Below are 26,561 nucleotides of genomic sequence, written 5' to 3' on the forward strand. Positions count from 1 at the left end.
GTTTTAGGCTACTCTACCCACCTCTGGCATTCATGCTGCACATGGACAAATACGGAGCGTGAGGAATTCTGGCTGACTGCAGGAAAAAGGGGTAAAATCGGTCGTTCTGCATGTAATTTAGCTTAGCCTACTGTTCTTCAACTGTGAGTCAGCGCTGCCTGTCTCCACGATCCATTATGCAACGTTATTATGACTTAGGAGGGTGTTGAGCATTTTAAAATGGCCATGATAGCTCTCTTATTTACTTACTCTTTCATGCTCCCCATTGCTGCCTGTCTAGGGGAGTTGTACAGAGCAGTAAAATGAAGAGTGCTGCATTGATGTATGAGGAGTCTTGAAGAACTGTACTGCCATACAGTCCTGGAGGGATTTGCCTGTCACAAATAAATGATTTCCAAAATGGCAGTGAAGAGAAGACTAAATGAGTCTTGAGTAGAGCGGAGAGGAGGGCGGAAAAAATAGCCAGTTTTGTGCCTTACATTTCCACACTGTACAGTCTGTGCCATTTACTAAATGTATCCTATTTTTTGGTCCTGTGAGGTAGTTTCTGGTTACACTGCAGCACTGTAGATACAGCAAGGTAAAGGGAGTGAGTGTAGACATCTGCAGCTCCTAAAAAGATGTTTTAATTTAATCTATTTCATATTTTCCCAGAACAGATCCATTCACCAGAGAGCACACAACCAGACGTAGAAGACTCAGTGGAGAATGAGTGCGCTCATTGCTCTCTTGCGATAATGTTAGTGGCAGCGCGCTGCTTTATTTCTCGGCATAGTCACAGCTCTTCCATGACAAAAGCCCATTCGCCATGCTCCTTTTCTCTGCATCACAGGACAAAATCCCACGCTGTCTCACCACGTGGAGCACCGCAGGTCTGGGGTGTGTTATTTGCAGATAGAGTCATCTTTGATCACGCCAAAATGAAAGCGATCCGTCTGAAATGAAGCAACTGACACTGAAGGCACTGCTGTCCCTTCAGCAAAGTGAGAGGCGATTTATAGGCAGAAATCTGAGGAGAGACAAAGGGTGAGCTGCACTTCATGCCGTCGCCTTGCTTTGTTTGGGAGGTAATAGTGTGCAAATGAATTGAACCCTCAAGAGTGATCTCAAGAGCAAATTGAGAGATGCAAATAAAGAGATGTTTATTGTTCTGTTTGCATCACTCTTTTGTGTAATTATGAATTGTGTTCTAAAATAGTTATCCCTTCAGTGGTTTCCTCCCATTGGGCTTAACTGGTATGGTCTTTGACCTAAAACCCTTGACTGAGTATGTTTGACCCTCTGACCCTTGACTGAGTATGTTTCTCCAACATTACCTGGTGCTAACGGCCACTAAGTACAAGCTATTTGTTTTTCAGCTTCAGGAAAAAAAAAAAAAAAAAAAACAAACAGAAAACACCTATTTGACATAAACTTGCATACACTCCTCAACAACTAAATATACTATCAAAATTAATATCTTGCACTTAATGACTGTTTTGACTGGGCTCTGACTTTTGCACAGCACCATACATACAACTTATTTCAACATTGCATGTGTTCCATATAGGTGCAGTTTGTAGCAGCACCATTTATGAGCCCCCTTTACCCTGTCTATCAGTGCAAAGGGACCACCATAGATAGGATCAGGAGATATTATTTGAGTTTTGGACCACTCCTTGCCTAGCAGCAGTGTGTTAGTGTGTGTTGTGCTAGTTTGAGTGTATCAGGCGCAGTACAGTCAGTGGGATGTTTACACACTGTGTATATGAGAGAATTCCATTATGGAGGCTGTGTATCTTCACATCATCTTCTCAGATGGAAATGAATGTAAGATATAGCTCACTCAGACTGTAGACTGGATTAATCTGAAAGTAGTAAGCTTTAATGTAGGACACAGCTGGTACCATGCACCTCCTACATCCTCTCTGCTAATGGTGCCTCCCTGAATTATGCAAACGGATCCCTGTACAAAAAGTCATGCTTTCAGATCGAGCTGGTTGCAACACAGGTTGTTGTTATCCTTGTTTGGAGATGTTGTGCTTTACTGAATTACTTCTAAGTGAGAACCCACAAGCTCTGATGAAGCTTTGCGATGATTACAGAATTAATCAGGTGGCAAATGTCGAGCTGCCTCTCGAAAGGAGCAACATCCATGCAGAAACGCATGGACGGTCTCCTGTTATGTAATCTGTGGTTGCTGAAGAGTGCCAACATTACTCAGCCTACCCCAAAGAACGCATCTGGAGTGAAATAGAGTTTTCACTAAGGTGTCGATCTGCCACGCTGACTGACAAAATAGAGCAGCTCTAACGGGATACAATAAGAGTGTGATGGCTTCCAATGCTTTACTTGCCACAACGCTCTATAACGTCAGCTCCTTGCCCGTCGTAGCACTGCCAAATATAGCAAGCCGGGAGGTGTGAAAATAAGTCTGGGTGATTTCATCAAAGACAAGGCGCCTTCTCATTGTGAGGAAGGTGACAGCAGACATGAGCTCAGCCGATCAGATCAAAAGCCTCGGATTCTTCACTGCTGAATTCGTAAATCCTGTGTTCCAGTTTAGATGTTTAAAGGTGTGTATCCACGTATTTGAATCCTTTTGTTCACAGAGGTGCAGTAAAATAATCATCAACCTTTCAGTAAAGATTACTTACAAGTAACTTGCAAGACAGGAACAGATGATATGGTTCAAAAGATATACAGTAGGCATGTAAATTTCCATTAAACAACAGCTCCTCTTTGAATAGGTGGATTCGTCATTCAGGTTGTGGAATGTTTTTGAGTTATACAAATGAGGACACAATGGACAGTTCGTTAGACTCGCACAGATAGGCCTAATAACGAAGTGCACAGCTAAAAATAGTGGTGTTCTGTACCACTTTTTGAGAGGATGATAGCACAACCACAGTGATGTACCATATTAAAAGCAAACGTCTGCAGGCAAGACAGACACGTATTTCATCAGTGTGCTGGAAGAGAAGGAATGATGCACAGCACTGTGAGGAAACCACATTGGGTGTGTAAAATTATCGAAAAGGGAATGACGGATGGTAGGATTAGAGGGTGTAACAGTCATACGTACTCTGGTGTGTTTAAAAATGACGCCAGTGTTTAAAATGTATTATATTATTTCAAAATTATGAAGTCAGAACTCTGTTTTATGTCTGAATGAAGAAATAATCACATTCCACTCACATTTTAATGAGCCTCACTAATAGGTGGTGCTGATGGAACAAAGGGAAGAATCAGAGCCTGGAAAAGATAGAAAAATTAAGCGTGCGAGTAGCTGGGAGAGGGCTAAGAGCTGCATACGGCTCAGAACGTGTGACGATTTCCATTCGACTGCTCTCAGATGTCCTCTGAACATGTATTATTTTAATAACAGTTAAGTGGAACCAAGCCCGGGGTACAGTCTGCCACACGTGTTTCCCGCTTAGCTTAGCAAAAAAAATTTTTTTTTTATTTCAACTTTCTGTATTTCCAACACCGACCACTCAACTTTTGCTCTCTTAGACGTTATTTTTTTTTATTATCATCAACCCTTGTTTCAACAGAACACTACTTAGTCAGAACCAAACCTGTACTGTGGTGTGTGTCCCTGTTTGGCTCTGTATCCTGCTCGCTTTGCCTTTCTGTCCCCTCAGTTCCAGTCGCTTGACTTCATTCCCTTTGATGTGAACCATTATCGTTTAAACGTGACATGCTTTAATTAGCCACAGACATGTTCTGTGGTGAGCAACGCTAATATCATGCACATGATAAGCACATTCTGACCAGCTCTTCTTCTTAATTGCAGCACTATTTAACATTTAGTGACTGTAGGTGACCTGGCATTTCTTAAATGATCACACTCTCTTGTGCACTGGTGACCATGTAAGCGACCTAAACTTCATTTTAAATTGTGAAATGCTTTTACACGTTTTACGCTTTAGTAGACAGTTTAAAGGTATGAAACAAGTGGTTATCACCCAACCATAATGGACAGTGTTTGTTTGAGAGTTACTGTACACTGAGCCTAAGCTGGGCTCATGGCGTGTACATTGATTTATTTCAACTTGGGCTAGTAATAACTAGAATATAGAATTTGCATTAGCCCATTATTAAATAAGTTTTAGTATAGGCCCTAAACTTAAACTTAAAATAAAGTTTAAGTTTAGGCCCCACCCATCAGTCATTTTTCAGGACTGGATCTGTCCACTGATTTTTGATGGGTCGTGTTCTTAATTTTAGGCTCGTCCGTTAACGATTAACGTCCCACCAACTTATGATGGTTGTTTATTGGTACAAAGAATTTGCCAGCATTTGCATCCCTAATGCATGGGCTCTTATCATAGACTCTGTGTGCTGTTGTGGATTAGCATTAGCCTGAATTAATGTCTCTGAGAACTGCTTTATCATTTTATCCACATGTTTGCAAAATGCCACCAGCCGTGTGCTTGTCGTATGTAGCCGACTGATCTGAAAGCACATTTGCGCAGGGTTTTTGTATTCAGTGAGTTAACCCTAGGATTGTGATTGAGCTCTCAGGGACCATTTAGTTCAATTCAGAGACAGCAGGCATGAGCTCTTTCAGTAGAGTGTGTTTGAAAGACGCCACATGCTCCAAGTCCCCTCTGTGTTTGGAAAGGTCTTCCACTCCCCAGCTGAAGCCGAAATGTGTCGCACTAGCTGTTTCGCTCGTGTCTTAATAGCTCAGAGTTCAAGTTCAACTTTTCAAAAAAGCATCCCTTTTCAATCTCGCCTTCCATTTACATCATTGCTCTTTATCATCTTGGTTCTTGTTTACATTCTTCATTTTTAGCTGTAGGCGTTTTTAAAAAGCACTGCTTATTGGCTTGTTTATGGCCTTTTTATGTATTTATTTACCAGTTTGTTGGTTGTCTTTTGATGAAACCACAAGGCTAAAGTCTTAGGTGAAGACAGAAATGAACTCCAACAGAATGTCAGAACGGATGTTATCAGTAGTAGGAGTAGTAGACTTTGCACTGTAAAACAAGTTTGTTTAACCCCTGGTAAATAGCGTACTTTTAAAAAGTGTGAATAAAAATCATGTGCTACAACCAAAAAAAATAACCATAAAAACTGCAAAGGTCTCTTTCTACACTGCATAGCTTCCTTTTTTCATAGTACTTCCCAAATAATGCAAACTAGTTACTAAGGCCAAAACTCTTATATAAAATAATAAGTCTGATAACTGCAAAAAATACTCCCCCAAAACAGATTTAACAATAACTCAGATGACACATTTGCAAGCGCTTAATGTAACCTGAACACTACAGATACTAAATTAATGGCATACATGCAGAGTAGAGATGACCTAGTCCTAATTTTTTATTTTTGGTATCGAAACCTTGATTTTCGGCCCGATACTAATTCGATATTTCTTTTAAAAGACATCTAAAAGTAGGACATCATTCTCAAACTACTCAAACACTCTACTACCCCACATGAAGAAACACACAGCTATCACACAATGCGAATTGTACTATTTCAAGTTACTGAAATGGATTTGAATCACTTTTTTCACCAATATCCTACCAAGATATTGATAGTATACCAAGCTTGATAGTTATTGATATCATTATGCCATCTCTAGTGTTGAATAATGCGTTCAGTGAAATCAGACAATGGCTTGAATCTCTTATAAAATATCATGTGTGATTTTTACATGACATACTTGAATAACCTGTTTAATAATCAGCCAAACTCAGATAACCAGTTTCCCTAGCATGGACTAAACATAAGACTACATTGCAGTGCCAGTGACCATTCACCACTGAATCTACCACTTTAGTCCGAGAAACTGGCCCAGTAAGTCTTAAGATTCATAACTGAGTAGTAAGCAGTTTAAGAGGTTAAGCGATCTACCTCTTTATACCTGTGGTGTTTGGCTGGTCACACCTTTAGAGGACTTCTACTGATTCTCTTTGTTTGCTTTGTATGTTCAGAAGCAAACAAACCCAAACTGCTCTCATTTTCCCAGGCTCGCTCTGTGGCTGCCCTTGCCCTGAGAGCAGGTTCTTTAGCCGCAGGGAAAGCAGACAGCAGCCGGCGCTGTGCTCTGTTGCCGGCCATTTCCAGCTCGTCTGCAGCTGCTGTAATGACAGTGGACCCGCAGTTTAATTAGTCACTCCAGCACAGATGCGGAATGAGGCTCGTAAAGCACGCTTCTCCGGCCCCCGCAGCAGCCGCGTATGGCTCCCTCCAGCTTGGGCCAACCGCAAATCAATGCGCAACCCTTTATTTCCCTATAAATTTCCAAATCGCTCCGCGGCGGCTGAGTTGCAGCTCAGAGAGCCTTTTTGCAGCCCAGGAAGCCGTTTTGCTCATAGCTTGGTAAACATTTAACAGGGGCCTAGTTGTGATGCAATAAGGGCCCAGTTAAACGAGGTCCACAGAGCCTATTATCACATGTCAGAGTAAGAGGCGCGCGGGGAGTTTTATTATTATCTCTCCCAAAACAGCGAAAAAGTTATTCACCGTCTGCCTGGCGGTGAACCAGAAGATGATCAGAGAGGGTCAGGGCCGTCAACATCATCGTCCCGAACGCTAACCTATATGACATGGTGATGTATTATGTATGCACTTTATTTTCTCTCAATGACATTTCATTAATTCATAATTACACTCTGCCGTTTGATCTTAGCACACCTTTGGTTTTCTTTTTTTTTTTCTTTTTTTTTTGAGAAGTCAAGCTAGCCAGTGTGAGGAGAAAAAAAAAAACGCTAGGCCGAATTTCCCCTTCACTTGGCTGAGATGTCTGTGCCCTTAGACAGCTAATTTATCTGGGGGTGTCAAGCGGAAGGCAGCAGGGGAGGAGAGACGAGTTGAGGGTTGGAGCACTGTGTAGAGGGAGTGAATGGATCGTGACAGTGCCTTCCTCTCCGTTCCCGGTCTCATGCTAATTAGCGACGCCACGAAGAGGCTTCCAGAAGCAAGCAGACCCCAATGTGAAGCTCACAGTGCCCCTGGTGGGACGTGACGCAATGCAGGGGCATCCCTGTCTGATACCCAAAACCAGAAACAGTGTCTGGAATAAACCCAGCAGACCCCCGCAGGGGCTTCCTCTATCTGCTCACTGCAGACAAGATGCAATCTAGCCCCCAAAAATCTCTTGTATTCAAATACGCACATGAAAGTGTTTGAATATGCCAGAGTTTAGCATGGAAGTTTCATCATATGCACAAAAAGAGCATGTTTAGGCTTAAGAAATGCTGGACAGTTTTGACACCTAGAAACTCTAGGTGGATGTTGCATGGTGTATTCTTCATCATTTCCGGTGCAGAAGTGGCTGTAGAAATAATGATGTGTTGTTATTCGCCAGTCACTCTTCTACAGCTTTCTCAGAATCTCCCACTATCTTTAAAAGACTGTGTTCCAACAACTGGCCATGAACATTGCATAGAGCCATCATAAAGTTGAATGGCTGCTATTATTAAGAGATGTTGTCCTCTCTCATGAACTTACAAGCTGATTGTCAAATCTGCTATGCTCCATTAAGCTTTGTTGCTTGGATACCGGTTGCTATTTTTTTCCAAAGTTCAACACACGTAGTTGTGCTGAATCCATGTGTAAATCCATTTCAGTACAAACTAAACTGGCTGGTATGAATCTCTGCTTGAATCTGGTGTTAATTCACAGCATCTGATCAATGTAATAATATTAATGATTAAACTCTTGTTTATATATTATGGAATTAAAAGTGTTGAAGCAGTACAATGAATGCAACGGAACCTCCGGTACTGCTCTTCAAATGGCAGTAGTGTTATGAGAAGGAAATTCTGAGTGATGCGGATATCCAGTCATTTTTTCTGTCGATGCAGATATGTCTGAATTTCTAAAATGTAAAAACTGGGAATAAATTTACCACAGAATGTAATTATACCAACATTAAATGTTTGCTTGTGAAGTGCAGAGATGCTGTTTTCTGCAAGTCCAAATCGAGACTTGAATCTTTAGTAAACAGATTTAGTTTAGTGGTTTATTAGCTGCAGGCACTGCATTATACAAATGTAAACCACAAATCTGGTCCAACACAGCTTCAAATAATGAGCCTTTTATTACAGAAAACTCCTCAGTCTGAAGGACAGAAGCACTACCAGTACCAAATGTGGTGTTTAAAGTACAGGAACAACCTGAAACTGTTGGTTAGTCTGTAGCTTGTACAGCAAGTATGGTAGTTTGCATAATAGGTAATGCAGCTGAAGCTAAAGTTTTAATGTGATCTATAATTTACTAAAACTTGTTAACTGACCTTTTTTCACTAATCAATCATTTTAAAGTTGTTTTGTATCCATCCATCAAAGGCTGTGTTTACTCTGTATACGTGGCCATAACTAACTATGACAACACAGAAGTCTGGATTCCAAACCTTGGAAGTTTCAGAAGGTTTTTTTCCACGCATCTCCATGCATGACATTTTGTGTGAAAAACACTGAAACTGTGATAATGCGGTGGCCATTATACTCATATACTACTAATAAATATTTATTATGCCGCATTCCGTAAAAATGAATGAAATCTGATTTCCGTGAGCGTCGTGACTGCTCAGCAACCGTTGCTATCCGTCATTGCCCCAAGCCTTCAGTACATTATCAGGGCCTATAGTGTTTGTAACAAACATGAGGACATTTATGTCCATAGCAGTTTTGAAAACATTTTATAAGATTCCAGGTGGAATAAGCAACGAGGCTACCCAGTCAGCAGTGACACAGGTTCTCGGCTGTGAGTTTTCTGTGTGCTGTGCTCATCTGTGTATGAGACAGCAGGCTAATGCTACCCTGAGCAACATTAACTTGTTGAGATGTTCAGGTATGCAACACAAATACTATATACTTACAAAACATAGCTATGAATAAATGAATATGATTAAAGTGTGGCAGTTTTTGAGGGTAGTTCACAGATTGTGTGTAAAATGCCAAGGTTTCATGTAACATAATTAAGGAATTACCATGTGCATTCGCCTGTATTTTATCCCATTAACTGTATGAGGAGCTACCTTCCTGTTAAGTGGGGTTTGTTAGAGACAACAGTTTCAAAACATATTTAGCATATGCTTTTTCAGAGAGAGAGAAAAAGAGACAAGCGCAGAAAGAGACAATGAAATGCAGTCAATATGAAACTATCACCTGATAGCAATTATGAAGGGATGGGAAAGGAACAAATGAAAGGAAAAGGTGAATCACAGTAATAAAATGGGTAAAATGGAGCGACTGACAGTTGGTGTAATATTCATCATGAGCATTTAGTTTATCTTTATATGGGATTTAGATCACTTTTTTGCAAAAACGGACCCTACCGAAAATTCTGATCCTAGTTACGGCCCTGTCCGAATAGTGCTTATTGCATCAGACTGAAGGCTTGTTATTTGACGCCGTATCAAAACGCACACTGCAAGAGAATGGCATAACAGTAATGACTGAGCATGACCGTAACAAAACTGAAAAGCAAAGTCCACATAAGTTTGGAAAATAAGAGTCTTTAGTCTCAAATCGAAGTCACGGTTCAAGCAACAGGCTACATGAAGGGTTACCAGTGCAGTAAAATGAATAAAATGCAGACATTTTAGCCCAGCATCACCTAAACTCCTCCAGAGTTAATAAATGGGTCATCAAATATCGGTTTGAAATATCACTTAAAACATCTGTCCAAAGCTATTTTGTATCCAGTTACCTGTAGATACCAAAGTGATTCTAAGCTCATCATGTATCCCTAGTTATAAGCCTGCAAATGCTAAAAACATTCATGACTTTTTGGCAGAAATATCCTTCATTGTTCCGTTTTTTCTGTCTAAAAATGGGTTGCACCTGTTCATTGACATACTTTTCCTCTCTTTTAACTTTCTCTCTTAGCTGTGATCTCATCCACAAAAAAAGCTGTGAGGTTACTAATGGAAACATTGCCTATCACTTTATTTTATTAGATGCTAATTATTATAAGGTTCAGCTTGACAGTACCTTACTCAGACCTGTTAAGTTTACTTCTAGTATGCTAAATGTTAGCATGTTACTTTTTCTTTTTTAGCTTTTTCTTTCCTTTCTAAGAGACAAAAATATAGGAATGAGAAATAATTCTGATTTCCGTGTGACATATTTGGCATAAAGCCTCATTTTTATTTTTAGTCTGAGATATTCATTTGTTGGTGTGAAACAACTTTCCAAGGCTGTTCTGCTCTACAAGAACAACAAATTCAGGAAAAGTGACATATTTGTGACTTTATTTAAAATAATACCTCTGTGGGGTCACTGTGGCGGCAGTGGACCCCTCAGATAACAGCGTGAGCCACCATCATTTGTTGTTGTTTGTTTTCCCCCTCTCATTTTTTTTTTGCAGATTCGAGAGCGGACGGAGGGCCGCAGAAAATCGATCATGCAGTCATTGGCGGGGTTGTTGCCGTGGTTGTGTTCGCCATGCTCTGTCTGCTCATCATTTTGGGCCGCTACTTCGCCAGACACAAAGGTAAATCTCTAACATGCTGCTGTTTTCTTCTGCACTGCTGTTCAAAAGCATAAAATCATCATCTGCATTTGGAATCAATGTTTTCAACATCTCTCAGCCTCATACACTAGCTCGGGCTCTTTCCCTGCCAGAGAGGTTACGTTCCATGATCCGAGAGCCAGTTTCAGTAGCCGAGGATCGGAACGCCAAGGCCCCCGCCTTTGGCCACCACCCGATCCACATTGCACCGGACCCCCGTAAGCGCCTCTCCCGCAGGTGGTGGGTCCATGGGAGAGTGAACCCATGTAGCTCATTCGAGCTAAGCCCAGCTGGGACCGATGGGTAAAGGCCCGGGAAAAAGGCACTCGCCGAGGAGCCCCTCCCCCAGGCCTGGCTCCAGGGTGAGGCCCCGGTAATCCTAATCTGGGCGAAGGAAACTAGGTCCTGATGGTTTCTGTCATATGGGGTTTTTGGATCACCCTTTGTCTGGCCCATCACCTCATATCTCGGCTACTGAAACTGGCTCTCGGAACATGGAACGTGACCTCTCTGGCAGGGAAAGAGCCCAAGCTAGTGTATGAGGCTGAGAGATACCAGCTAGATATAAGTGGGCTCACCTCAACAAATGACAGGGGCTCTGGAACAGACTCTCTTGAGAGGGGTTGGACTTTATTCCATTCTGGAGTTGTCCAGGGTGAGAGGCGTCGAGCAGGAGTGGGTTTACTCATAGCTCCCTGGCTCAGCGCCTGTATGTTGGGGTTTTCTCCGGGGGACGAGACGGTTGTTTCCCTGCGCCTTCGGGTCGGGGAAAGGGCTCTGACAGTTGTCTGTGCTTATGCACCGAACGGCAATTCGGAGTACCCAGCCTTCTTGGAGACCCTGGAAAGTGCCCCCTGTGGGGACTCCATTGTCTTGCTGGGTGACTTCAACGCTCATGTGGGCAATGACAGTGAGACATGGAAGGGCTTGATTGGGAGGAACGGCCTCTCCAATCTGAACCTGAGTGGTGTTTTGTTATTGGAGTTCTGTGCTCGCCACAGTCTGTCCATAACAAACACCATGTTCGAACACAAAAGTGTGCATAAGTGCACATGGCATTAGAACACCTTAGGCTGCAGTTCGTTGACCAATTTCATAGTTGTGTCATCGGATTTGCGACCATGTGTTTTGGACACCCGGGTGAAGAGAGGAGCAGAGCTGTCAACCAATCACCACCTAGTGGTGACTTGGATCAGATGGCGGGTGAAAATACCAGACAAACCTGGCAGACCCAAATGTGTTGTGAGGGTTTGTTGGGAACGTCTGGCAGAGGAACCTACCAGAAAGATCTTCAACTCCCACATCCGACAAGCTTCGACAGCATACTGAGGGAGGCCGGTGGCATCGAGTCCGAGTGGGCCCTGTTCCATACCTCCATTGTCGATGCAGCGGATTGGAGCTGTGGCCACAAGGTTGTAGGTGCCTGTCGTGGTGGCAATCGAAAGGAAGCCGTCAAGCTGAAGAAAGAGTCCTGTCGGGCCTGGCTGGCTTGTGGAACTCTGGAGGCAAAAGTTGGGTACAGAAGGGTCAAGCGGGTCGTGGCTTCGGCGGTTGCTGAGACAAAAAGTCAGGTGTGGGAGGAATTTGGTGAGGCCATAGAGAAAGACTCTTGACAGGCACCGAGAAGGTTCTGACAAACCATCAGGCACCTCAGGAGAGGAAAGCGGATCCCAACCAACTCTGTATACAGCGGGCTGGGGGGCTGCTGACCTTGGCAGGGGACATCATTGGACAGTGGAAGAAATACTTCAAGAATCTTCTCAATCCCACCAACGATCCTTCCCTAGAGGAGGCTTCCCAAGAGAGCTTGGAGATCCATCCATCACTCAGGCTGAGATAGCCAAGGTGGTTGGAAAACTCCTTGGTGGCAGAGCACTGGGGATGGATGAGATCCACCCGGAATTCCTGAGGGCTCTGGATGTTGTAGGGCTGTCCTGGCTGACATGCCTCTGCAACATCGTGTGGACATCTGGAGCGGTCCCCCTGGAATGGCAGACCAGGGTGGTGGTCCCTCTTTTTAAGAAAGGGGACCAGAGGGTGTGTTCCAACTATCGGGGGTCACACTTCTCAGCCTACCCGATAAGGTCTATGCAGGGGTACTGGAGAAGAGAGTCCAACCGATACTTGAATCTAAGCTATAAGAGGAACAATGCAGGTTTCACACTTGTAATGGAACACCGGACCAGCTTTTTATCCTCACCAGGGTCCTGAAGGGTGCATAGGAATTCGCCCAACCAGTCCACATGTGTTTTGTGGATTTGGAGAAGGCATTCGACCACGTCCCTTCGTATAGCCGGCAGTAAGTCAGATTGGTTTCCAGTTAGGGTTGGACTCGGCCAGGGCTGTCTGTTGTCACTGATTCTGTTCATAACTTTCATGGACAGAATTTCTCAGAACAGCCAAGTAGCGGAGGGTGTCCAGTATGGTGGCCTCAGGATTTTACATCTGCTTTTTGTGGATGATGTGGTCCTGTTGGCATCATCAGGCCAGGACCTCCAGCTTTCTCTGGACCAGTTTGCAGCCGAGTGTGAAACAGCTGGGATGAAAATCAGCACCTCTAAATCTGAGACCATTTGTCCTCAGTCGGAAAAGGGTGGAATGCTCTGTCCAGATCAGGAGTGAATTCTTGCCCCGAGTGGAGGAGGTTAAATATCTCAGGATTTTGTTCACAAGTGAAGGAAGGATGGAGCGAGAGGTTGACAGGCAGATTGGTGCAGCGTCTGCAGTAATGCGGACCCTATACCAGTCGGTCATGGTGAAGAGAGAGCTGAGCCAGAAGGTGAAGCTGTCAATTTACCGGTCAATCTACATTCTGACTCTCACCTATGGTCACGAGCTTTGGGCCGAATTGAGCTTTCTCTGCAGGGTCGCCGGGCTCTCCCTTAGAGATAGGGTGAGAAGCTTGGCGATTCGGGAGAGGCTTGGAGTAGAGCTGCTGCTCCTCCACATTGAGAAAAGCCAGTTGAGGTGGTTTGGGCATCTGGTAAGGATGGCCTCTGGACGCCTCCATAGGGAGATGTTCCAGACATGTCCGATGGTGAGGAGACCCCAGGGAAGACGCATGACACGTTGGAGGGATTATATCTCTCGACTGTCTTGGGAACGCCTCGGTATCCCTCTGGTAGAGCTGGAGGAGGTGGCAGGGGAGAGGGAGGCCTGGGCCTCTTTGCTTAGGCTGCTGCCCCCGCGACCCAGATAAGCGGATGACGATGGATGGATGAATGGATGGATGAATGGATGGATGAATGGATGGATGAATGGATGGATGGTTTTCAACATTTTAATCAATGTGGTACACATTCATTCTTTTATGATGAAAATGCTCTACAACTTCACAGCTTTAAATAAGCCTGTCACAATTATTACATTATTTCCTGATCACAGTTATTTTGAGCAGATTTTTTTTACTTCAGCAGTTAGCTTTCACAGTCATGTGACCTGCATTGCTAAAAGCAACATATGAATCGGCAGCATGTTCATCTGTTGTGTTGAGGAAAACGCACATAAATAAAAGAAAGCAGAAAAAGAATGAGACGTCATTTGTCTTTGGAAAACATCTGTCTGTCTATGCCTCACATCTAGAAAGTGGTGTTCAGCTCTCCAAGCAGATAATTTGGCAAGAAATAACCATAAAAAGAAAATTACTCTGAATGTAGCAGTACAACATTATTTTATTCAAATTGCAACACATTGTATCATTGTAATCTGACTAGTATGTTGGCCTAAGGTGTAGTATGTTAGCTCCGGGCTAACATATTAGCTTGTGGACTGGGCCACTATAATCTTTTTTTTTCACACATTGCAATATTTACATTTTTAAAGGATCTAATAAACTGCAAACTGAAACAATAACATAAACCAACTGGCCACTTTGTCAATTAAGCCTTCTTGTGCCTGAACTCATGGTCCATTTTATCACATGTCCATTTATAATTCTCAACAGTAGAACACAAGAGGTGTAAAATGCTAAAGTCACAATGATTTGATTATGTTTCCTTACTCGGTCATAAAATCTCAAATTTCAACATGGTGCAATTTGATCAGATGACTATAATTCTTATTATGAAAAGCACACTGAACACACTGTGACTGGAGAAATTTACACAGTGTTGAAATGTAGACAATAAAAATAATACTTCTATAAGTTTTAAACAGTCTGGCCAATAAAAGAATAAATACATCGATTATAGAAACTGAGTCAATCATTCTGAAACTGATAAAGCTGAACCTCCAGTTGCCTCTAATAGCGTATCTCTCCCGATGTTTCCTCCCTGTCCACTGCAGGCACCTACTTCACTCATGAAGCTAAGGGAGCGGAGGACGCGGCGGATGCAGACACGGCCATCATCAACGCCGAGGGCGGACACAACAACACAGACGACAAAAAGGAGTATTATATCTAACTCTGACTAGAGCCGCTAGCACCCCCACCCCCCGCTGGACCAGGAACCTGAGGGGTCCTGCTGAGTTTGGGAGGGAGGGGGATGTGAGAGGGGCTCGGGTCAGGTCAGGCTGGTTTTTGGATTGGGGAGTTGACCCTGCGCAGCAGAAGAGGAGAAAAGGGGAGAGGAGAGCGTAGCCATCGAGACTGAAGAGGTGTGGGATGGAGGAGCATGAAGGGAGAGCTCACTTTTAGAGAAGCTTCGCCATCCAACACCTCCTAAGACCTCCTGCTGGTGGCAGTTTTGTTCCGTTTTTTTGACATTTTCGCGAAAAAAAAAAAATTTTGTGCCTTGTTCTATTTATTTCGATGGAAAACACCTACTTTCTCATTCCTGCACCCACGAGTTGCGTACTGCTGGCTCCCTTCACACAGCAGGCCCCGCCGTCGCTGTGCTTTTTCAACGCCCGCACGCCAAGCACACACTCCAGCATTCACATGCTTTCCTGCCAGCGGAGTGGAACACACACCACACACTAGTCCAAAAAAATGAGATTCAGTCTCAGAAGAACTGTTTAGGTCTCTTTAATGGCTTGTTTCTGAGTGATTTATCACCTATTGGCCCTCACCATTTCCTTACCCCCCGCCCCAACCCCCCAGATATTAAAGCTTAAAAAGTGGATAACATTGTTGTGACAAACCTGAGCTGAAAACCATTACAGTTCTCCTGTGTTGTTGCATTATTTAATAGCTTTTCTGTACGTGCAAATAATCTGCTCGTGTTAGTATTCATTCATTTGCGCTGTGCCGTAAATGCCCACCTAACGGTTTAATGATAATTGCATCCGTGCATTAAAAATGAATGCCAAAGCAAATACATTAAACTGGCCCAGGTTCAAATGGATAGAGAAACGCTCTAATGCCAGCAAGCCTCCCTCATATCATAAAACAGACATGCTCCAGACTATAAAGTAGCTTGTGTTCTATTTCTGTTCTCAGAAGACGGCATCAGGTGTAGTCCTCAAGGTTGGCAAGCTGCCACCGGCTGTACTAGCAGTTTGGGCTTATGCGCTTACACGTACTCCCCACGATACAGTAACATACGAGATGTTGAAATTCAAACAGATTCAGCCAGTACGTTCTGAGCCATTTGACGTGGTGCGCCCTCCTACCAGCGCAATTCGTTTAAACCCTACTTCTGTTTTCTGTACGTCTCTACAGCTTGCATCCTACATAGATGCCTGACTCGATGTTGTGTTCATGTAATTCTGTGGGGGCCTTATATATATATTCTCTCTTATTCTTTAGATTTTTTTCCCCCTCATTAAACGTCCTAGGGGGCTGGAATAGGATGAAACACACGACAAATAATGTAGAATTCATAAAAGTGACATACAGTACAGTATTTGAGAAGTTTGAATATATTGTTGACTTTAAAATTCTCATGGCTGCACATTTGTTTTGTTTTTTTTTGGGGGTTTTTTTTTGGTCATAGAGTTTACATGACTTGTGAAATATAGAATGCTACTACTTTTTTAATTTTCATTTTTATTGTATAATGACATCTGGCCAAGACTATTTAATGGGATTTTAAACCAGAGACCTATTACTATAATTTGAAAAAAAAAAAAAAAAAATGCTATTATGATGATATATTTATGCTAGTCTCATAGTTAGCCAGCGTCACTCTTTGTTCATTTATCTTGCTTTTACTATTTTTCCGTTGTTATCGTTTGTTGTACAGTGATTTTTTCGGGTTTTATTAGGCATCTGTGGGCTTTTTCAACACACGATGCCTTGAATTTCAAACAACTTGCCTGCATTGCTGAAGGAATTAAGAGCTGAATGGAAAAAAAAGGCTTTCTAACATCTCGTCATCAAACACTGAGGGCTACAGGACATGTCATGACTCTTCTGTGCTTATATTATGCAGTCTATGGCATAAATGGCAGTGAAGGATGGCTATGGGGAGCACTCAGTTGGTCTAATATCGTCATATCGCTCGTATTTTCCATCTGAGCTTGTTTATGGTTCTTGACCCATCACTGAATCCCAGAATGTCAGAGTTAATTTCAACAAAACACCCGCAGCATTTCGTCGCTGTTGTGTCTCTGAAACTAACTTTATAGGAGAAGGGAAACAAATCGCTCTAAACTGAATGTGTCACCATAACAAGATTTTATTCTAAGACCTTTTTTTTATCATTTTTATTGGTCCATTCCCTGTGAAATGTTCATATAATGTAAAGGGCAACTGCCATTTCAGTTGGTGTAAAGAAACGATAAAGACTTGATGTCTTGTCTTGATAGCAGCCCCCATGATAGCTGATAAATATTCTTTAATCAGCAGCATTTCCCAATTATTTAATTGTTAATTTCCCCTTGTCTCAGGTCTACAGGTCTGTGTCTACAAATCCATTTTATTGCATCTCAGGTAGAATACAAACATTAGGCCCCATAGCATAAGAAAAAAAATCGATGGGTTTTACTGTCCTTAGACCATTCAGCGTGAGGTATTTTCCATTCAGTGATTTCAATCAGTACTTCAAATGCAGTGCACTGTTTTAAATGTTAATACTTTGTATAGTTAGGTCACAGCAAATGGTAACAGGCTTGTGAAAAAAGTGACTTGGAGTTCCACCTTCACGATTCACCATTCCGTTTTTAGACCACCTTCTGCGTCACCCAGAGTGAGTTGGTGTTCATCGTTCAAATAGATTTTCCGTCCGATATTTTGTCTCATCTCTGTAGTTTGTATTTCTGTGTACTGAGAGATATCGACATGTTTCCATCTACAGTTTGTATTTGATCATGAAAGTACATTTTTAAAGAAATGGAACAGTACTTGTCTTAATAAAAAAAAATATATTAATGTTCAAACACTACTTCAGCTCTTTCTTTCATAGCCCTTACACTTTCATTATCCCCTCTCAAAACACATGCATGTCTCAGGTTTACTGGTTACCACAAAGCTTTCCGAGGGGAAAATTAGGCTGGATTTCAGTGAATTTAGAAAACAGGGAATCAAAATGGCTAATTATTTCTAAAACGCCGACACCTACAACACAAAAGGGAACATCTGAAAACGGCTGAACGAGTTTGTCAATACATGCCAAAACTACAGTCTAATGTGGGGGAAAAAAAAAGATATAAACATTCAAAAAGCAGCCCATTCAACTTGCTGCTTTAATTGCAGTTCCTTTGAATGCACTGTAGAAGTTATGTGACACTTCTCATGCATGAGCATATCCACTGATTCATGGCAGTACAGTACAGCTAATCTCCTGTGTTGGGCTTAAACCTTTTGTTGGAGACGTCTCTGGAGAGGTGATTAGCTCTAAGCCTGAGAGACGCTGTCAACTACTCTTGCATCAGCACTGTTGTTGCTTAAATCTTCATCTCATTTATCTGACACTTGTTTACCTGTATGTAATCAGTGTAAATATTAGTTTATAAATCATGTTCAGAACTTCAGTCTTTTCTTGGAAATATTTCTGGAGCTACAACAAAGGATTCGACTAAAACGAACAAGGTGGTCAGTGAAAATCCTTAATTAGAGATTTCAGTGAATGTTAAATGAGATAAATGAGGACAGCAGTACTCAAAGGTTTGTCCATAATGATGGACAGCTATAATTACTGACAAAGCTGTCCAAAACTAAGAATGGAGTTAATAATAATACGATTAACAAGCAGAATACCTCATACGTGAATTTGAAAATAATGTAAAAACAGTACACTGTTAATCATTTAATAAGTTATTGGTTATTGGTTAAGTCATTGATATGTTTAAAAAAAACTAATTTTAAATGATCTTAAACACCCTTAATATCAAACTAGTATCTACAATGTGTGTTATTATTGATTTAAAAACACCCATTTTTAAGACGACTAGTAATTCCAAACATTTCAAAGGTAGTGTATTATGCATGAGCCACAAGATGAAGTTAGCAGAAACATCCTTGGGAAGTCTTAAAGTAAGGGCTCAGTAAAGACACGTTCAGTGTCCAGATATTGTTTCTGAAGCTTCTGAAGTGCCAATGTTGGTTAACATACACTACAAGTATGTCATTCAAAACATTTTCATGAAATACATCAGCAGCTAGATGGACTGGCAGTGATTCCATAAGGTCCTGGCAGGTGGTCACAGGTATCTGGAGCCATGCTGACTGCAGTGCATCCCACAACCGCCGCAGGGGGCGTGTTGGTGGGAATCCATAGAGCAAACACGGCGATAGAGGCGGTCCCACAGATGCTCAAATGGGTTCAAGTCTGGGGAATTATTAAGTATTAAGTATTGAGACCCTTATTAGTCCCACAACGGGGAAATTTCACCTCCGCATTTAACCCATCCATGAAGTGAAATACCACATACACTCTAGTGAGCACAAGCACACTAAGGGGCAGTGAGCACACTTGCCCAGAGCGGTGGGCAGCCCTATCCGCAGCACCCGGGGAGCAGTTGGGGGTTAGGTGTCTTGCTCAAGGACACCTCAGTCATGTGCATTAGGGGGGGCAGGGTAGTACTTGGAAGTCTTGGTCATGCTTTTCCAACCAGTGTTGGACATTTCTAGCCATGCGACATGTCGCATTGTCTTGCTGGAAGATCCGCCCCAAGAAAGACAATCAGCAGGTATGGGTGTGCATGATCTCCTTCGACATGGACGAGAAACATTCCCCAGAAATGTCGAAAGTAGAAAGTGGTCATAACAATAACAATATCATAATCATACCAATGTGATTCGCCTGTGTACACAGCGCTTTTCAAAGAGTCAAAGACGCTTATACTTTTTTTTAAACACACAAACAATGGAGACAGACATGAAGACAAGAAACACAAAACCACAGGATCACAAGCAGAAGTATGACAAGACATGATAGAGAGCTAAGGTGTGCATTAAGGTCACGCTCACTTGCTGATGTTGTTTAGGACACAGAATGACTTCATGTGAACTATAAGAATGAACAAAACGACACTGTGTAGCTGAAGGCTAAAAGTGACTGGGTGAGAAATCTAGTGTCAGTCTCACTCCAGTTCTAGGCTAAAAAAGTAAAATCATACATGCAGAAGTAAAATGACACAAAACGTCTTGGGGTTAGTCAAGTTCTTTGTATGTCTGCATCCTAAAGCTTGTTATTTAGGATTCATAGGGAGAACAATGCAAAATGACTTATCGTTAGGTTATACACCTTTAAAAATAATAGCTCCTTAGTAGTTTGTAGATTGGACGTATGGTCCTAGAAAATAGTTGTAATCTGTACAGAACCTTTACAATATATGGATGTGCATTACACTTTACAGAGGCTCTTCACATTAGCACATCTCATCTACAAAGTGATTCTCTGAAGAACAGGCGGTTCTACGATGCTGCTCCAAAGAACCTTTTATGGAACCTATATTTTTAAGAGCATTGGACTGAGGGATAGAAGGACGGACCCAACAACATGTCAAGGGTTTGAGGAGGTGCCAACCTGGACTCCAGTGTAGGGCAGAGGTCAGCTTCCTCTAAAGAGGGCTATTGATTTGTCTGTTGCCCTCCTGTCAGCTTCGCCGTTCCAGTTCTCCAGCGTCAGGGCATTCCACTTTGAGCACTGTGGCAAACACTGCTTGCTGTGTGAGCTTTGCGGGCCACAGTGGTAAACCACAGTCATCCAATCTAGCAGCGGTCATCAGTTTGGACACTGCATGAATTCTCAGTTTGCTCCAAGTCCAGAATGCACGACAGCCTGATGGCTCTTTGACTAAAACTGTTTAAACAAAGATATCTGAAGGGATTACAGGGTGAAACTAGCAAACTAGTCAAAGAACCGAGAGTTGCGGCAAACCCTGCAGTGTGAGGTCCGTGGACAATGGTAGTGTATTAGTGAATCTTTGAGTGGTCATCAGAATGGATGTGACATGAATTCACAGGTGGCTCGTTCATCTCAAGGCTGGTCTACATAATGTTTAAGCCAGTATTCTGTACGTTCCTCATTTCTGATTTAATTAATTTAATTAGTCTTGCATGTGTTGATCAACAATCACGTGATTATGAGACACATGGAACATCTCAACCTCAATATATACTTCTCATGTTCACAAACTGTGCATCCAAATGTGCCCAGACACACTTCCAATTAACAGTTACTGCCTACATGTTCACCTCATTAATATGAAACACTCACCTGTGCTAGTCAGTTTGTAATAATGTTACATTTGTGAGTTTTGGAGTGAGTTCCAACTTTGGGAGCTAAGCATGATTTAGATCTGTGTTTTGGAGGTGATAAATGACTAAATTCAAACGCAGGGCTACACTAAGCATCAATTTATATGGCAGAATAAACTGCAGAAAAAATGGCAGATGGTCAACACTTTGGCACACTGTGTGGGCTAAATGAACACATGAAATATGTTAGCACATTTCCAGTATCTCTAGCCAAAGCCACAATATAAATACCCTTACTTGCTCTTTAATGGGCCAAACTGGCATTTCAAATCAGTTGCCCATTTAAATAATAAATCAAATAAAGAGCTACATCAAAAGTAAGAGGCGACTGGTTGTTTGGCACAATGAATCACGCATTATCATGCTATGCCATTTTGGTACAGGTGAAGTGGCAGTATTCAAATACAGCGTGAGTGCACTAAACTTGTGCACGAAGCCTCAACACAGATTGACCATAATAAAAATAAGCTGACCAAACACTGATTCACTGTTTGGAACAAAAAAAATCAGCCGATATGGAGATGGGCTGATTCCAGTCATGCATTTCAACAGCAATGAACAAGCTAATGAATGAAATCCACTGAAGCAATATTGAAAGCAAACGCCTGCAAGAGGGGACACACTATTTTGTGTACAATGTCCAAGAGCAAGTGTGATGCGTGGGGCTGCAAGGAAATCACACATAGGTGTGCAAAGGTATAAAGAAGGATGTGGCAGACGGCGATGGCTTTTTGGAGCTACTGAGGTACACCGAGCCAAGCTGACCCTGGCCATGGCATTCGTGTTCCTTTTCACCTGGGCTAGTAACGAGCGGGACCTTTAGAATTTTAGACTACAGAATATAGGACAGGGGTCTTTAATCAAAACTTAATAAGGTCCAGTTACAGAGAAGTTCCTCAAGCAAAGGTCCAGAACATCATAATGTCTAACTTGCATTATGATCCGGTGCCAATGTTTAGCTCTTGACTTGACTTGACTCGAGTTGACTTGACTTACTTAAGTAGCCTAGTAGGTAAATATAGGACAGGGGTTTTTAATCAGGGGTTTTAATATAGGACAGGGGTTTTTAATTTTTAGTAGGTAAATATAGGACAGGGGTTTTTAATCAGGGGTTTTAATATAGGACAGGGGTTTTTAATTTTTAGTAGGTAAATATAGGACAGGGGTCTTTAATCAAAACTAAATAAGGTCCAGTTACAGAGAAGTTCCTCAAGCAAAGGTCCAGAACATCATAATGTCTAACTTGCATTATGATCTGGTGCCAATGTTTACCTCTTGACTTGACTTGACTCGAGTTGACTTGACTTACTTAAGTAGCCTAGTAGGTAAATTAACATCTTATGCAGTCCACAACTGAATGTCAAATCAGATAAAGTACAATTCAGTCACATTTCAACGACATGTGCCAGTTTTCTCTTTTTAGAGCGCACCATGTGAGGCGACTGCCCTCTGCCTCACTTTTTCTCCGACTTCTCTGTCACTCGCTCAAGTCTCAGCGCTTATCATTATACACAGATCTAATTAGCTGAGTAGTGTCACGTGTGATAATTACAGCACATGTGATTGGTCTGTGAGTTTCCCAGCCCGCTATAGCTACTGTGAAGGCTAGGAAAGCTACGCCAATTAAAATAGGAGCAGCCTGTTGAAATTAAATAATTCTTCATAGTTTATCATTTATAGGTCCAGGTCCACATAGGACAGTGTCTGGGTCTGGATTCTGACTGTGGTCCGCCCATTAGTGACTTCTGAGACAGAACTTTCAGTCGCAAGGCATTACATATTGCAGTCATATCTCAGAGCCTGGACATACATCTAGATGTAGCTGTAATTTGCTGTAATCCACACAAACTGTAAGCAGCCTCCTGACCCGTACCTCCACACACCCAACAGCAAATATAACCATTTCAAAGTTGCATAAATAAAAGTAAATATCTTTGTGTTTTTAGGCTAAACGGGCTGAGCGTCACGCAACGTGGTGTCACTGGGGCATCACATCCAAGTCAAATAATAAAAACAGCGCAGCATCTTGGCTTCATTATTAAAATTGTTTTTTACCCATATCAGCATCAAATTATATTATTACAGCACACTTCCAGTTAATTTCCTTTTTGCCTGTTTACTTCTACAAGCAGTCAATAACTGTCCAATTCTGCCCCCACCCATCCAGCCATAAAACCTGCCTGCACGACCCTGCAACCTGTTGGTACTCGTGATGCCTCCTTGTTTGAGTTCAAGTATTTTAGCCACATAAATTCCTAACAGGTGTATAACACCAAGCACATAGCCATGCAAACTCCATAGACAAACACTGCCAGCAGAACGGGTTGTACTGAAGTGCTCAGCAACTTTAAACGTGGCACAGGACGTAGGATGGCATCTTTGCCACAAGTCAGTTTGTGAAATTTCTGCCCTGCTAGAGCTGCCCCAGACAAATGTAAGTGCTATTATTGGCAAACAGATGTGTCTGGGAACAACAGGACAGACACGAAGTGGTAGAGCACTCTAACTCACAGAACAGGTCCAACAAGCGCTACAGCATGTACGCAAAGCGAGGAACATAAAGACACAGTTTAACAATTCTGGTGTGGAGGAACTCAATATTAATGCCTTTGGTTCTGGACTGGGATACTGTCAGGACAAAAGGCTATCGCCTTCAACCCCAGGCCTCCTAATACCTTAATACCAGCGAAACACTTTTTAAGTCTAAGCTCGCAAAAGATTTCAAAAAGGAAAGAGTGAAAGAGTCTTCAGATGCTGAATTTGTGGACGAGGGAAAAAGGCTTCTTCTTTATTTCAGCATGAAGTGGCACAACTGCGCAAATACAGTGTTCTGTTCTATAATAGGCGCATCTCTTTGTCCATTCCACAATGAGCTTATTTCTAAAAATTGGTTTCAACAGGTTTTTACCAGTCTGCTTTACCTTCCAAGGTCAACTTACCCCTCTCTTCACTGGGCCAGTAAGTACACACAGGCCTCTCTATGAACCCAGCGGCTTTGCATTGTCTAGAATCTCCTATGCAAACAGAATAGGGCCTACCCTTTGTGAGGGAATTAATATTCTCTCTCAGCCAATACTACCTATTTGCTTATTGATTACAATATCAAATCTATTTGATTACTGATTAAAGGAATATTTATTCAAAATCTCTGTCAATATCCAACAAGCTCATACAGGTGTAATAGTCAGGTGTCCACATACTTTTGGCCATGTAGTCTATTCAAAGTCATTCGAAATAGTGAATTTCAATTAGTTTGCATGCATGTGGTTTGACTGGAATGTTCATAATGTGCCTGTAGAAGTCTTTTTTTTTCTGTGAGCATAACACAACACATCATTATCCTTTGTGTTATCATGATTACACACCACCACTACATGTACCACCTACATATTACTACCCAGCGCGGTATACGTCCAAAAGTTTGTGGAGACCTGTTTATCCGACACTTCTTCCAAAATCAAGGGTGTTAACAGGTTTGTACCTCCTTTGCTGCAGCAACAGCAACACTTCTGGGAATGTCGGACCATTGCTGTGAGGACTGATTGTCTTCAGTCACAAGGACATTAGTGAAGTCAGGTACTGATGCTGGCTGATTAGGACACTTCAACCGATCCCAGTTCTATTGAATGGTGTTCCATCACTCCAGAGAACAGCAAGGAGAGCTATCTAGTAGCTGATGCTTGGCATTTGACATGGTGACGTTAAGCTAAAAAGCAGCTGCTCCGGTGCATCCCATTCTATGGACAATGCTTTTCTATGGAGATTATACAAGTTGTGTGTAGTGACATGCCAATGTCAGCAATGTTCACACCTTAAAGCTAAATGTACTAATTAGAAGGGGTGTCTAGACACTTCTGGACATACAGTGTATGTTTCACATAGTTTCAGGCCATTTACTTAATGTACCTGCTTATGCCTGGCCACACCTGTCAGTCCATTTTAATGTTAATACATATACTACATAATGTGTGCATTTCAAGCATTTTACAATGGCTTTAGAAAACAGCTTCAGTGTAGAGCTGCAGGGCTTAAAGCCCGGCATTACATGTCTCCTCCATTCAGGGCAGGCGCATGCACTTTGGCTTAGACTCGCTCTGCATCCTTGCTCCAGCTCCACACTCCACACAGCCAGGGCAGGCAGCAAATAAATATCTTCATCGCTGTCAGAGGCTCTGCATCTGAGAGCTTGATCTTTCTCATGGCTCCTGTCAGTGGGAGAGGCAACCTGCCTCAGCTGAGAGAGGGCACTGCACCACACAGTGCTGTTGAGTCATCTAACAACACAAATATGACACTGGAAGAGTAGGAAGGAGGCTGTAATTTGGCAAATAGGACTCAGGAACTGGGTGTGTGTGTGTGTGTGTGCATGAGTGTGGCCCTGGTGAATGGCAGGCTCAAATGAATGCTGGACGAACACTTGACAGGCCCTTGCACTTAATGCTAGCAATATCCCGAGGGGGGCAAAGGCAATTGGGCAAGATCATTTCGCCAGCTGTACTTCAAAAACACTGTGTCAAAAAGCACTCAGCACGAAAGAAAAGCACTTGATAAATGGGCAACATGACATTAAGTCCTGTAGTTAATAATCGCCACATCACTTCTGGACATTTTTCCCCCTCCAGCATGTGTAAGAGCTCTGACCCAAGCATACATACTCGCATCATGAATATCCCAATCGGCCATTGCAACATGTAATTCAGAGAGGTTTTATTTACTTTGGTGCTAACTGAGCTCTCCAGTGGTGCGCACTGCTTTTCTGCAACTGCATCCTCTAGTACACGAATGACACCCCCCGAAACACCACCCCCATCAAAAGTTCCTCAAACATCACCACATAGCACCTACGTACTCTTTTTTTTGCCTGCACAAAGCACATGGGACTCATACTAATCCTTTATCTTCAGTGAATCTTATTTAGCATTGCAAAGGCCTAATTGGTTTTTTAATTAATTAAGGTTTTAACTTGACTATGGGGGTCTGTACCTTTGCCTGAAAGAGACAGCTGGGTGTGCACCATTGTTGGAAGCCAAAGTCACGCTCCTCTAATAATTTATATATATATATATATATATATATATATATACATTTTTTTCTATTTATGCAGCTTCTTTATTGGGTGTTAATTAGCTAGTTTACTTGATGAGGTTAAATGATGTTTGATATGCTCTCCATGGAGACCCAGCTTTTCCAATTAAGAGCTATTGAAATACATATTGGTGGCGTCAGCTGATGCGCAATCAAATGAAAACAAATAATAACTCTCATTTCATATCTGATTATCAGTTCAATAATCCTCTCAATATGGAACGACTGCCTGTCTTCATTTCACAAGCTCAGAATGCCCAGCATTAATAATCAAAAGCAGATCTTGTTGGGTTTTGTAATGACTTCCCATCTAAAGAGGGTTTAGTATTGCTTTAAGCTACAAATTCTGTGTAAATTCTACGGGGCAGGGGGCAAAAACACCAGGGCCCATGGTGCAAGAAATTTTTATTGGGCCCATCCTGGCTCGGACTGC

The 26,561-nt window shown here is 42.2% G+C and overlaps 1 protein-coding gene across 3 annotated transcripts in view; it reads left to right on the top strand.

Moving 5' to 3' along the window:
- The window catches only part of cadm1b (cell adhesion molecule 1b), a 252,626-nt gene extending 234,908 nt beyond the window's left edge, over window positions 1-17,718 (top strand). For all 3 annotated transcript variants that reach the window (XM_017711068.2, XM_017711070.2, XM_017711069.2), the window contains 2 exons: window positions 10,315-10,440; window positions 14,743-17,718. In XM_017711068.2, the coding sequence (XP_017566557.1) occupies window positions 10,315-10,440; window positions 14,743-14,861 (245 nt within the window). In that variant the 3' untranslated portion in view covers window positions 14,862-17,718. The remainder of the gene's footprint in view (window positions 1-10,314; window positions 10,441-14,742) is intronic.
- Window positions 17,719-26,561: the final 8,843 nt, after the last annotated feature.

The sequence above is a fragment of the Pygocentrus nattereri genome, chromosome 17 (assembly GCF_015220715.1).
Source record: "Pygocentrus nattereri isolate fPygNat1 chromosome 17, fPygNat1.pri, whole genome shotgun sequence".
Taxonomy (NCBI): Eukaryota; Metazoa; Chordata; class Actinopteri; order Characiformes; family Serrasalmidae; genus Pygocentrus; species Pygocentrus nattereri.